The sequence below is a fragment of the Etheostoma cragini genome, chromosome 15 (assembly GCF_013103735.1).
Source record: "Etheostoma cragini isolate CJK2018 chromosome 15, CSU_Ecrag_1.0, whole genome shotgun sequence".
In the NCBI taxonomy this organism is placed as follows: Eukaryota; Metazoa; Chordata; class Actinopteri; order Perciformes; family Percidae; genus Etheostoma; species Etheostoma cragini.
This window is the reverse complement of record NC_048421.1, coordinates 11076883-11089781: the sequence shown is the minus strand read 5'-3', so window position 1 is coordinate 11089781 and position 12899 is coordinate 11076883. Positions and strand designations below refer to the sequence as shown.

General features: G+C 40.5%; 2 protein-coding genes across 6 annotated transcripts in view; one reads left to right on the top strand and one right to left on the bottom strand.

Annotated features, from left to right (window-relative positions):
* tbcd (tubulin folding cofactor D) overlaps window positions 1–12899 on the top strand; it is a 28116-nt gene that overhangs the window by 5908 nt on the left and 9309 nt on the right. For all 3 annotated transcript variants that reach the window (XM_034895291.1, XM_034895294.1, XM_034895293.1), the window contains exons 12-29: window positions 140–214; window positions 352–446; window positions 5175–5331; window positions 8510–8567; window positions 8659–8688; window positions 9018–9103; window positions 9973–10053; window positions 10144–10217; window positions 10358–10475; window positions 10698–10758; window positions 10847–10869; window positions 10974–11005; window positions 11141–11203; window positions 11292–11368; window positions 11646–11727; window positions 11815–11933; window positions 12070–12161; window positions 12478–12618. In XM_034895291.1, the coding sequence (XP_034751182.1) occupies window positions 140–214; window positions 352–446; window positions 5175–5331; window positions 8510–8567; window positions 8659–8688; window positions 9018–9103; window positions 9973–10053; window positions 10144–10217; window positions 10358–10475; window positions 10698–10758; window positions 10847–10869; window positions 10974–11005; window positions 11141–11203; window positions 11292–11368; window positions 11646–11727; window positions 11815–11933; window positions 12070–12161; window positions 12478–12618 (1464 nt within the window). The remainder of the gene's footprint in view (window positions 1–139; window positions 215–351; window positions 447–5174; window positions 5332–8509; window positions 8568–8658; window positions 8689–9017; window positions 9104–9972; window positions 10054–10143; window positions 10218–10357; window positions 10476–10697; window positions 10759–10846; window positions 10870–10973; window positions 11006–11140; window positions 11204–11291; window positions 11369–11645; window positions 11728–11814; window positions 11934–12069; window positions 12162–12477; window positions 12619–12899) is intronic.
* znf750 (zinc finger protein 750) lies at window positions 510–4335 on the bottom strand. Of its 3 annotated transcripts, none has more exons than XM_034895295.1 (4): window positions 4119–4267; window positions 2877–2879; window positions 1539–2800; window positions 510–1414 (listed from the first exon to the last, which is right to left on the bottom strand). In XM_034895295.1, the coding sequence occupies exons 3-4, from the start codon at window positions 2780–2782 to the stop codon at window positions 826–828; spliced, it is 1833 nt and encodes a 610-aa protein (XP_034751186.1). In that variant the 5' UTR covers window positions 2783–2800; window positions 2877–2879; window positions 4119–4267; the 3' UTR covers window positions 510–825. The 3 variants fall into 3 exon arrangements, with proteins under 3 accessions (XP_034751186.1, XP_034751188.1, XP_034751187.1); XM_034895297.1 differs by lacking the exon at window positions 2877–2879 and adding an exon at window positions 3271–3281 and having other exon boundaries at window positions 4133–4217; XM_034895296.1 differs by lacking the exon at window positions 2877–2879 and having other exon boundaries at window positions 4119–4335.

Here is a 12899-nt window from a genome sequence, read left to right as displayed (position 1 = left end):
CTGTTCATACGTCACCTAACCACAACTGTTGATAACAAATCATCCTTTTTGCAACTTGCCTTTGGTATTCTTTACGTCAAAGACATCTCTGAAAGAGTCTATGTGTTACAATAATCATCTGTTTTATATAACCCTTCAGCATTGGGAGGGTGACAGGAAGGCTTCCCAAGGAGCTGGCAGATGAGGTGGTTGGATCAGTGCTGGACTGCTTCAGGTAAGTTCATGCTAGGGGAATATCTCTCCATCACAGTCACCATATGTCATTTATAAGTTCTTGTATTTTATTGTTTTCAATAATACCCGTCACACAGGGAACATTTTTGAACTGTGTTGTGTGGCTTCCTTTTCAAGCTTCCAGGAAACAGACAACGCTTGGCATGGAGGTTGCCTGGCACTGGCAGAACTTGGAAGAAGAGGCCTGCTGCTCCCTTCACGGTTGACAGATGGTATGTGACCACAAATTTACATTGACATCATTATCATACGATACATGGACTACTATAACCAAGTCAGTTCTTGTCATTTATTTATTTATTATATTTACATTTACAGTACATTACCACATCTTCCATTGTCAACATTCTACATGAAAAGTCCAGATTTACAACCCCTATTTAAATGCTTTACACCTTGTTTTTATTCAAGTTTGAGAACCATACAAAATATGCACATCATGTCTTTGCAATGATTATTTTCTTACAGTTGGCTTTGTGGCAGTGTGATAGACGTTTTCGTTATTAATTATATTCAATATGTTGATCTTTTTTTAGGCTGAAGGTTAAATATACTCTGTCCTTTTTTACAAAATGTTCTAACTGTCAGAGTTTAGGAGCAGCGCGGCCTCCTCCTCAGAACCCGCCCTGGTGCTTTTGCTTTCTTGTTTGGTGCATGGCTTTTGTTTTCAGCCTGCCCACTGTTTGCTCTTTTTATAACAGTTTTCTTAGCCTTGGTTGTGCGTTTGGTCTTCTTTGGAAAGCAGGAACTTTTAGTGTCTGTGGAACCCTCTGAGGGCCTATCTGCAGGGCTCAAGTCCCACAAAGAGGCAGCAGAACTTGCAGTGGCTAACTGACAGAGTGCCAGTGCTGCAGTCTGCCTCTGGTCACATCGTTCTTCATCCAGCTCAGTATCTGGCCTGTGCTGGAGATCTTTTAAAGTGCTCAAGGTAGAGCTGTGAACAGGGCTGCTATAAGAAGCTCGCAGACTGAGGTTCAGAGGTAACTCTTCCCCATTTATTTTCTCTGTGTCTGAGACCCTCAGTCTGTGGTCATAAGGACTACTTTCTTTGTCCTGATTCCTTGTTGAGAGGTTTAGGGGGGCCAGATCATCTCTGTTGTCCTCATCATTTTGGTCTGGTGTAGTTTCAGGATATGGTTTAGAAAGAGGCATAGAGGAATATCGGCTGGTCTCTGGTGGTCTGAAAGAGACGGACCAAAATAAAGAGTTAAAGGACTGATTACCATTAATTACCAGTAATTGCAAATACAGTATATCGCAGCTCAATTAGCAAAGAGAAAAAAGATTTGGGGATTTTTACTCACCCTCCATCCACGTGCAGAGATCCTAACTGCTGCATGTTTTCTGCTGACTCATCGTGTCTTAAGTCAGTTTTGATGGGTTGCGTGGCTGCAGCTGTGCGTCCTAGTTGGGTGATTGACTGTGAGTCTCCCGTGTAGTGTGGGCCCTCTGTGTCTCTTTGGATGGTGTGTGCATGACTGGGTCTGTCAGGGGACCCCAAGGCTGAACAGCCCTCTAAAGGACTCAGCCGGGTTTCCTTGTCTTCACTTTGCCCATTGTTGCTCTCCTCTTGTGTAGATGTGTTGAGGCTGTCGTGACGGGGACGTGAATGCATGTATGGGTCATAATCCTTAGGCCCAAGGGTTGGGCCATACAAATCCAATGGTAGATATCTGGACCCTGTAATTTGCATGGAGATCTCATGGGGTCTGTACAAGCCAAAATGCAGAGGGGGGCCCGGGTGAAAAGGGTGGCAGTATCTGTATGGATGTGGGGGAAAGAGTGAAGTGTGAGGTGGGGCAATGGGTTGTGGCACCACAGGCCTCTGGGGATCCGGAAATTCTGGCCGGAAAGAAGGAGAGTTTGGCTCATTTGCATGGTGGTTTGCTGGGAGGTAGTAGGGTGGATACAGGGGCCGGTCAGACAGGAGATAAGGAGAGTATTCAGCAACCATGGTAGGGGTGAATGATTTTAAGGGAATGGATGATGAAATCGGGCCCCATGGGAAACCTGGGTGGTTGAAAGTGGGCACAGGAGCTTGTGAGTCCTCCGACTTAAAGGCTTCTGCTTCCTCACTTTTGGGTGTGACAGGGTAGAAGGCAGATGGGCGCGGCAGAGGCTCATTGCTCTCCATGTCCTCTCCCTCTATTAGTGTATTTGATTTCGCTACACTGTGGCTGTCTTTATTGACTGGACTGTCACACTCAACGTCAACTTCTTCTGTGTCATCTCTGCTCTCAGCGTTGTTCTCCTCAGTTCCCTGTGTCTCAGGAATATTGTTCTGAACTGCTGGCGGTGGGCTCTGACAGTCCTTAGGTTTGATAGTGTCTCCCTTTACTACAGCTTTGACCCTTCGGGCTGTTTGCCCATTTTTCTGTGACATCAGGGAGATGGAGTTTTTACACAAGTTATATTTCATGTGGTTGAAGAGATGGGACTTTTCGTTGCAGGTGAAAGGACACTGGAAACACTGGTACTTGAAAGGCTTGCCTGGCGGTCGGGGTATATAGTGAGGTCTTTTTGGCTTGCGTTCTTGAGCAGTTTCCATCTTTATTCTAATGGATGTCTGAAAGAAAAGAACAGCACATTTCAGGAATTAGAAGAAGTTTAAGTTTCTTTGAAGTTCCTCTGTTCCCTGAAGCTGTCTTGGGGAGTGTGGCACTAAGAGACACTCATGAATCATTGCAGCTTTTGTACCAGATTCTCACTGAGCTAGCAGTCACGTCATGTGTCTAAGAGAGTTGTTTGTCTGGTTCAGGTGGAGAGTGGCTCTTGGAAGGTTTTTCTCTGTGTTTCTTTAGCTGCTTGTGCTGAAAAGTGTCCTGCTGCACAAAACACTGCACCCTCAGGCTAATTTATTTCTGCAATTGTAACTTCACACTGGGCTGGACACCAAAGAACCACAGAGAAAACTATGAAAACCTGTCTAACTGCGAAAGTTCACCACCATGTTTGAATAAGTGCACTCCTGTCTACATGTGGTTTTGGGTGATTGGCAGCAGCCTACAAACACCTCTACCCGCCTGTTCACCTGTCTGTCTGCTCTGATATTTTTCCACTCTTCAGTCCTATAAAGTTAGAGAGCTGCTAAGGCACTATGCTCTTACTAACACAGACCTGGAGGGCATGCAGAGACATGCTTTCTATCTCAACCTTATTAAACTCTGTGCTGTCGGCGTGGGAACCATGAGCCACCTGCTTCCCATGACTACACCTGCAGGATGCACTCACCTCCCAATCATCATTTGATGAGCTCTACAGCTCTGGAGATACAGGAGTATGAGAAATAATTCTTTATTATTTGTAGTAATTAAAATTTAACATTTCATTTAAACACTGAAGTTGGCTGCATGTGAAACACTTCCGGTTGGCTTTTGAAATGAAACGTGACCTAAAGCTTTGAGTTAAGTGTCGATGGGTGGCCGTGGAGGAACCTGCTTGTCATGCGCTGTCGCAAGAAGTTGTCACTCAAGTTTCTGTACTACTGTTAGAGCACGCAAAGCCACTCCTTTCTTAAGAACTGAAATTGATCAATCTCTTGTCAACGGTGTAACTCTCTCTGTTAATATAATCCATTTAAAACATTTTTTTTAAATTGTAATAAAAAAGCTATGTTATCTAAATAAGTATTTTGAGCTTTTTTTAGAAGGTTATCTGCAGAGACCAGGGAATTTAAGCATTACCCGTGCATCAGTTTTCACAGTGCAAATAGGGCCTAATTGAAATCCATTGGTCACAGGTTGATATGTAGCCTAAACCCCCCCTAAATAATACACACTACAAAGACAGTCTTTTCCAATAACAGAAAGGCTTTCGCGGAGTGCTGTAAATGTAAGTCAATGCCGTTTCCTTATTAAGTAAAGGAAAAAAAACAAAAAAATTACCTGTTCTGGTCTGAGTCTTCAGCGCGCAGACAGCTGCCCCACGGTCCACAGTGAGCGTAGGTCAGGATGTGGTCTCCGATATGTGTCGAAAGTTCAGAGTGTGTTTGTGAATGTGTGTGATGGTGCATGTGCGTGCTGTATTTGGTTAGTTGTGTGGTGAGTTCCTTTCCCTGAAATGTTGTCTCACTAGTGGGTGGGGCTACAGCCCAAACAGCAGGGCCCTTAGGCAACATCGATGTACCTGATATTAGTCAAGCCTCGAGCGATGATTTACATGATGGGGTGGGGTGGGGGCTCTCACTACTTCTTCCTCTTATCCGCTCCATCTATTGTCTTTTGGGGAAATTACCAAATATGTTTCATTCTGCAGTTACTTTAAATTACATGTTGATTCACTTCAACACATCAAGTTTCCAGTGAAGTCCAGTAGTCCAACTTTTACTAAACGAGTTAACTTTTTTGCTAACTTCCACTTTATAACAATGCTAATCGTGTTGTGCTTTCTTTCACCAATGTTACATACGACTCATATTTACTAGATGACTTTGAACATTGATATAACTAAAGTGGGAAAAGAATAAGTGGGCAGGCACTAGCTTGCATTCAGTTCAGCTTCAAATGGTCTCACACTGGAAATTGATAATCAGCCATGTCATTGTGCTTCACACACAAAAGACACCTAATTCTGATACATAATAGTAAAAATCTGTAATTTAAAAATTTAAAAAAATAGTAATAAATGCATGTAAACAATAACAATGATATGATCTGAAATACTTACCACAGTTGAGAGGCTCACTATTTGATATATAACAATTTTTGTTAACAATAATTTACGATTTCTTCATTCAAAATAAACAGTTAAGTCAGCAGTTATTTCAGCAAGTTGTAACATAGTCCGAGGAGTTTGGTTTTATAATGTTTGTTTCTTAAGTAGTGACTTTTGAACTCACCTCAGCAAAACTGTTACATACAGTATGTAACATGTTTGATCTTAACTTTATTTCTTGTTCTTGAGATAAAACCACTCCACCAATTTCTGTTGTCTCATTGCAGTTGTGCCTCTCATTGTCAAATCCCTGACCTACGATGAAAAGAGGGGAGCGTGCAGTGTTGGTTCCAATGTGCGTGACTCTGCCTGCTACGTGTGCTGGTCTTTCGCCAGAGCTTATGAACCTGAAGAGCTCGAGCCTTTTGTCACTCAGATTGCCAGGTAACCTTCCTCTTCCTTCCTTTGCCTCAAAACTTCACCTTCATGAGTTGCTGCAAAACCACACCAAGAACACATTTGTATCTGTCAAGTTCACTGTTTCAGTGAGATAAGAGTAAATCTTCTGTTGATAAGTGGCCCAAATGATTATATGTCTTTAATAATACTACAATATTCCCCACAGGACAATCTGATAGATAGGGCCAGCTAAATAAAAAAAGCTGTTTTCGGATTTGCTCCCATTTTAATTAGCTCTTTCTGATGTTTGTTGAAAATGCAAACACAACATTTCTTATGGGGTATGTATTGTACATTTTTAAAGCATTATTTACATCAGCAAAACATTCTTGGTATGCCACTGTTGCTGCCCTCAACAACATAATCCCTTTGCTTTCCTGACAAAGAAGGACAAATTGATATATTTGTGTTAAGCCCACTACCAGCCAATAATATCATCTCATTGATATGTATATACTCTAAATATATTCCTTAACTGTGTAAAAAACTAACCAGAGAGAGAGAGAGAGAGAGAGAGTGATAGAGAGAGTGAGAGAGAGTAAGAGAGACAGAGAGAGAGAGAGAGATTGTTTTTTAGGTAGCAGCTCATATTGGATTATGTTCTCATTGTAATTTGCATAGAAGCTTCATGGTTTGCCTCTAAGCAGTTATTTACTGCCTCAAACCAGTTTTTTGTGCCACACCAATCTTGCATGAGACCATATAACCAGCAGATAGCCTTTTTTGCCTAAATATTGAGGCTGCAATATGTCTTAATGAAGCAAACATGTCATTCTAAGAATATGGTATCAAAAAGTGATTCATTTTATTTGTTTAAGTAAGCATTCTCTGATTCCAGCTTCTCAAATGTGATTATTTTGTAGTTTATTTACTCCTCTATGACAGTAAACTTTTTGGACAAAACAAGACGTCATCTTGGGCTTTGGAAAATGTTGATCAACCTTTTTTTTACCATTTTATGGACCAATTTTATTGACCAAACATCTAATCGATTAATCAAGAAAAGTAATCAACAGATTAATTGTCAATGAAAATAATAATTGGATGCACCCCTGATTGTTTTCTCTTTCAATGAAACTGTTTCTTTGCCACATAGAAAGATCTAGTTGAGGAAATAAATTGTTGTTTATATTCTCTTGCACTTGAAAATTCCTCATTTCTTAAGTTGCCCTTTAAAGTAAGGTTTTTTTGCCATTAGGACACAGGTGATAAAAAAGGGAAAGAGACGCATGCTTGCATGATATTTGGCATAGAGATGAAAAGATTTGCATGTGGTATATTATTTAATGTTATTAGAAAGCTCCCTGTTTTCTAATGTCTGACAGTGGACAAGCAATGGATGGCAAGTCGGAAGTTGGGACTGTTTTTTTTTTTTCCTTCATTCATTCAATCCTTTGCGCAAAAGTGACCTGGTTGCCTAATCAGACATGGGACAAACCTGTTAAATTGCCAGCACATTATCTTAATTATGTTAATGTCAGACAGAGGCTTATGATTTATCTAATTTAAATCTCCATAGTGTGACTTTTGTTTTTTGTTGGGTCAATAACAGTTTAACTTGCAGTTTTACCAGTTGTATGGTCTGGATTGAACTTGTCTTTTTTGGTCTATAGACTAGAATGCAAAATGGCAAGATCTCGTCGACCTGAACAGCAATTAGTAACATTTTATACCTTGCACTTGTATGTAATCAACAACCAGTGTAGAGAAACTAGAGTGCAATATCATCCAGTGACGTTCAGTCTTTGTCAATAGTAACGGTTTGCCTTCTCCTTGATTTCTTTTCTCTCGGTGTGCATGTATGAACCTGTGGCCTCTGACTGTGCAGACCAGCTCTGCAGTGTCAGTTTGAACCCCTGCGACTTCCATTATCATCAGCAGTCATGACAACACCCTCCCTTTGCCTAGTCTACAGGATTGCCAGGTTTCGCCTGTTGCTGTAGGTTTCGGTCGCCGTTTGGCAGCAATGCTCAGACAAGCTGGTTCCTGCTCTTTGCATCACTGCTTGATGACATTAACAGAAAACTCACTTTTGGGAATGTGCGACTAAGTGACTTAGGGGCACACACATACACACACACAGATGTATCTTGAATTACACAGTTATACTGTGTTTTTATCAATTGTAAAAGTGGCAAAATATCCTTTAGGGTGTTATCCAGAGTCCATTCAGGAGGGTTTTTGTTTCCAAGTTCTCAGGGCTGGGGCAGTTAGTAAAGCTCCAGGCCTGACTCTTGCTGTTAGGAGGCAGGATACATGGGAGGAGAGCAAACAAGGCCAGTAGCAGTTAGTGTCAGTTAGTGTAATACTTAAATAGGTTGCAGGATAGGAAAAAGAAATGTGCTGGGTGGTTTGCATTTTCTTTAAAACCAATCACAATTGTCTGACGGGTGATGCTAAACTCCCTCAGCTACTCTGGCTCTTCAAAATGGTCTCAGGAATGAACTTGTTTTGGTGGAACATTTTCAGCTGATAAAAGAAAACACCACATAAAAGAAAGCCGTTATACACAATACACACACAGTAACAAAAGTTAATTGCCGAATACATGGTATTTGTAATTTGCTCTTACCAGTGTCACCAGCATTGCCTTGTGTACTGCTACTTTGCCCACAGCAATCCTGCCACAGTCGGTCTCAAAATGTTTCTGTTAGATTTGTAAATGCTGTAACGTTAAACACATTTCTTTTTTTAAATCTTTACAAAAGACGTAAGAACCAAGCAGGCCTGCCTTGTCCAACATTTTCTTCAAAACTTGCCATGTTCAGCAGGTTGCTTGCTAGCTCGAAGTTTGTTGTTCTTTTCCGAAAGAGTTTTGCAAGGTGAGGGATATCCGGCAGACAGAGGATTTGTTAATCAAGACTACAGTAAAAGAAATGTTTCTAAAAATGGGTGTAAATATATTCCAATTATGTTTTTTTGGAGCATGAAAAATGGACTAAAGTGTAAATTACAGAATAAGAAGAACAACTAAATATTGAAACAGTTAACCAACAAACATAGCACAAAGGAGCCCATTTTGTAACTTGTCTACCTATTCATTTTCCATTTTTAAGCAGTCTCGTGAAAACGCCCAACTGAATTCCCTCATCATTGTATTCTGTGGACAAATTTAGTAACGTCTAGATAATGTATACTCTCCAATCCCCACTTCTCTCTGCAGTGCTTTGCTGATCACAGCTGTGTTCGACCGAAATGTAAACTGCCGCAGAGCCGCCTCAGTAAGTTCTCTGGTCAACATCCAACGATTTCTTCTCTAAAGATTTTCAGTTACATGACAGAAGTTAATTTTTATGTCTCATTTTGTTCTAGGCTGCCTTCCAGGAGAATGTTGGTAGACAGGTTTGTAATCGCAGTATTGACTACTTGTGCATCATGAGTAACCAAATTACTGTGATTTGGTGTTTTTTTCCCGCCAATTATTCAGGTATTGCTCAACTTGCCTTGTTAGGGTATGTCTTTGAAGAAAATAATTAGCCTCCCAGAACAACTACAGGGCACCAGCAAACATTTGATTTGCCAATAGTCCTTGAGCCATAAATCTTAGGTCATTACTGGAATTTGGAACAAATCACTTATTTCCAATCTCTGATTCATCTGCTCTGTGTTAAACAACATGGACCTAATCACATAACGCACTAAAATATCTTAGCTGTTTTTTGTGTCAACAGGGGACATTTCCTCACGGTATTGACATTGTGACTGCAGCAGACTACTATGCCGTTGGAAATATTAATAACTGCTATCTGAACATCAGGTAAGAAACAAGTGGAATGAACACATTGGCAGTTTTTAAAGGCGTTCCCTTTACAGCCATATTTTCACTATCACTAGTTAAACTTGGTATAACATCCTATACATAAAGTGGGATGGCAACCGGTAGTATCCCAGCCTTCATATTGGCAAAGGAAGTGACAAACCAGTCCTACTTCATGGTTGAACAAAAGATTTCCTCCCCCTCCCCCTGTCCCACCAATGAGAAAAATGCACTTAGGTCAAAGGAGAGTTGTGTGCACTGTGTGCAGTTGTGGTTAGTAAAGTACCCAATAATGAGCAGCAAATTTTGTTTGCAAATTTTGTTTTTTAACAAATACAAGTAGATTTTACAAATTGTTTAGTTTAACTAAGTCAATGTGGCTCTAATGCATAGCTATCAAAATCTGGTGTTGATATTACACCCACAATATGCTGCATTAAGCATCTAAATACCTCCCAGGACATAGATGTTGCTTACAACTGCAGTTCCAATTAAATTTATGAACATCTGCGTGCCACCTTTTGTACATACACACCTGGCATATAAGGAAATGTGTAAAACCAATATAAAAAGGTTCCAGTGCCCTTTCGGGAATTGTCACTTTTGACTGAACTGTGAAACCACTAGCAGAGCAAACATTCAAGCAGGAAAAATTGAGAAATATGCAAACCTCAGGGTATGACTGACTCTAGAACTGCAGCGAACAATGAAAACGGAATAAAGACGTGGATGTAGAATGATGAAAAGTGGCTGAAATAGATTTCCCCCCCACATTTGAATGCTTATACATAGTAATGTCTGAAGCTGTTATTTATTTTCTGTCGATATTGTCAGCTGTGTATCTAAAGCCTTGTTTTTTGTTCTTAAAGTGTCTATATAGCTAGTTTCCCAGAGTACACCAAGGCCATGATTGATCATTTGATAGCTATGAAGATCAACCACTGGGATAGGTAAGTACTTGTATTTCCCTGTCTTCATAAATGTCAACAAATATGAAGGTAAAACAATAAGCACAATACTATATTCTTTGTGTTTTGCAGTGTGATCCGGGAGCTTTCTACTAAAGCACTCCACAATCTGACGCCTAAAGCACCTAAATATATGGCAACAACGGGTAAACAATGTCACCTCACCTGTTCCACAGGCAGCGGAGAAAGCAAATTGCTAATGAGAAGTGCCATTTAGAAATTGATTGAAACCTACCATTATTGGTCATAAATAGGTGTACCATGCCTTTTTCTTGTTGGTTTTCAGTTTTGCCACAGATTTTGCCCATGGCAGTGGGCATTGACCTCCACAGTCGCCATGGAGCCATCATGGCATGTTCAGAGATCACACACGCTCTCTACAAACTGGGCGTTCAGACTAACAGGTAGACTATACCCAGTCAATGAAACATTGAGCTACGGAAAGATGTCCTAAAACTTCTACCTAGACGGTGTTAATATAGTGTGAATATGAGCTTTTCCTTAGCATTTGGGATAATGTGAAATTCTACTTTTTTTATTTTTTATTTTTTTTAATAATCCCATTCTATGAATTGTTGCTTTAAACATGCATGGTTCTCATATTTCCTTCCTTTATTTGTCTGCAGGACTGTGGTGGACGTAATTTCCTCAGAATGTGTGGATGCATTAAAAAACATTCACCAAACGGTAAGTGTAACTAAATGTTGTTACAAGTTGAATGAGTGTAGTCAAAGTGTCCTCTGTTGCTGATGTTCATTTGTTGCCTTACTTTCAGCTACATGACAGAAAACAATACAGGTAGGTGGAAAGGGTCTATTTGATTTGTCATTAGCAGTATGGTAAAACATAACTAAATAAATATTCTTTTGGTTTCATATCACAATGAATGCTTTTGTTTGTAGGGGTTTTGGTGGAGAGCTAATGAGGCCAGCTAGTAAGTGTGACTGCAAATAGGAAAATGGCTTTTACAATGCAATTCAATAGCTTGAATGAACATGATGGAAGACATAAAGGGCAATGCTATTTTCTTATAATACGGTAGATATGATCACTTTTATCTTGTTTACAGTGTGCGGTCTTATTGAAAAGCTGTCCCGCTCCAAAATGCCATTCAAGAACGAAACTGTAATCAGTAAGTTAATTTCTTTTTTAAAGTTGCTGTTATGCTTTTACATTTTTGTATTTCATTCGGAGTCTCTAATGTTGTGACACCGTTTCAGCTGGCTGGCAGTCGCTTATTGACGACACCATAAAGAATCTGCATCTCGTTTCGAGTGGTGTGAAGGATTGCATTATGGTAAGCTTTTCTTTATAAAATGAAAGTGACATCACAGACAACAAAAATGCTAATTTTACATTTTACCTGACAATTAACTACTAGTGAATTGTACGCATTCATAAATAAATAATCTCTGAAGTATTTTAACAAAGTGGATGCCCATAGGAAATTGAAATTAGCAGATAAGATGTTAATTTGGTACTTCTCAAACTGTGGAATTGGAAGACTGCTTTTCATCCAGAAAGACCCTTTGCTTGTTAACTATTCCTTGATCTTCATCCTTATTTGTCTGCAGGTTGCCGTGGTAGCGGCCTTGTCCGCCTTGTGTGAGGAGTACTACCAGGACGAGCCAGGCCAGGCAGACTCAGCAATGCAGGGTGAGTAAAATACGTACTTCCACTAGTTCTACTGTATGTCTGAATTTGAAAGTAATCTCTACATGGCATATGTGTGTTTGTGTTTAGATGTCCTGTTATCTCAGTACATTGAAGGGCTGAAGAGTCCACAGATGCTGACTCGCTGTGGATCTGCCCTTGCCCTCGGCTCTCTGCCAAGATTTATGATCCAGAGCAAATTGAATCAGGTGTGTTTGGAGAATGAGTACATTTTGTAGCCATTTTACATCCCACTGCCTTAGTATATAAAGTTAAGATTGTGTGTGTGTGTGTGTGTGTGTGTGTGTGTGTGTGTGTGTGTGTGTGTGTGTGTGTTTGTGTCAGATCCTTAAAGGCCTCCAGCAGATGTGCACTGTCAGCCAGAAGGATGGGAATTTTACAGAGGCGAGGAGAGATGCAGTCAAAGCAATTGCTCAGTGAGTATGCATTAAAAAAAAGTATTCCTTCTACTGTCGTTGTTTTCAATATTCTTATTTAATTTATTTGGTTAAGACTAATGTTTCGAAGGCCCCTCCGTCACTCCTCTGTTCTTTGTCTTGCCCTAGTTGTGTCAACTAATGTTTAAAATAAACATTTGGCTGACTAAAGCTGCATGAGTTTAATGACATGTCCATCCATCTTTCATCAAAATTCAATTTTGTTCTTATTTTCACAGTTCATCAGCTACTGAATCTCCTCTGTCGGCCCTTTGGATCTTTTTTTAATAAGAGTTTCTTTTTTGTCTTGCATCAGAGTGTGTGTGAAGGCTGGTGTTTGTGCCCATGGCTCCCCAGACTCTGCCCTATGCTCGGAAAATGTGGCAGAGGTGTATGACGCTCTGCTCAACAGCATGAATGACTACACAACAGACAGCCGAGGGGACGTTGGTGCTTGGTGAGTTACCTTACTTATCACCCCACATTAGTAAATATGCCCAGAAACACTTACACCTCACACATACACACATTTTTTTTTTTTTTTCACTTGCCTCAGGGATTAGTAATGCTCCCTTGCCTGAGGCCTTTGGTGTTTTTCTGTTCCTTTACCTAGGGACACAAAGACATTACATACATGCTTGTCTCAGTAGTATCCCCGGGCCATGCTTACCGCCTCGCCAGGAATGTCACCAGGCTTGTCCCTTGTCCTCACAGCATAGGATGGGCTGCTTCTCACGT

Bases quoted from the DNA above. Each gene is read 5' to 3' on its own strand.
- znf750 (XM_034895296.1), bottom strand. From the start codon at position 2,782: ATGGAAACTGCTCAAGAACGCAAGCCAAAAAGACCTCACTATATACCC. The intron at 1,415-1,538 runs GTGAGTAAAAAT...CGTCTCTTTCAG, and splicing joins TCTCTGCACGTGGATGGAGG to ACCACCAGAGACCAGCCGAT.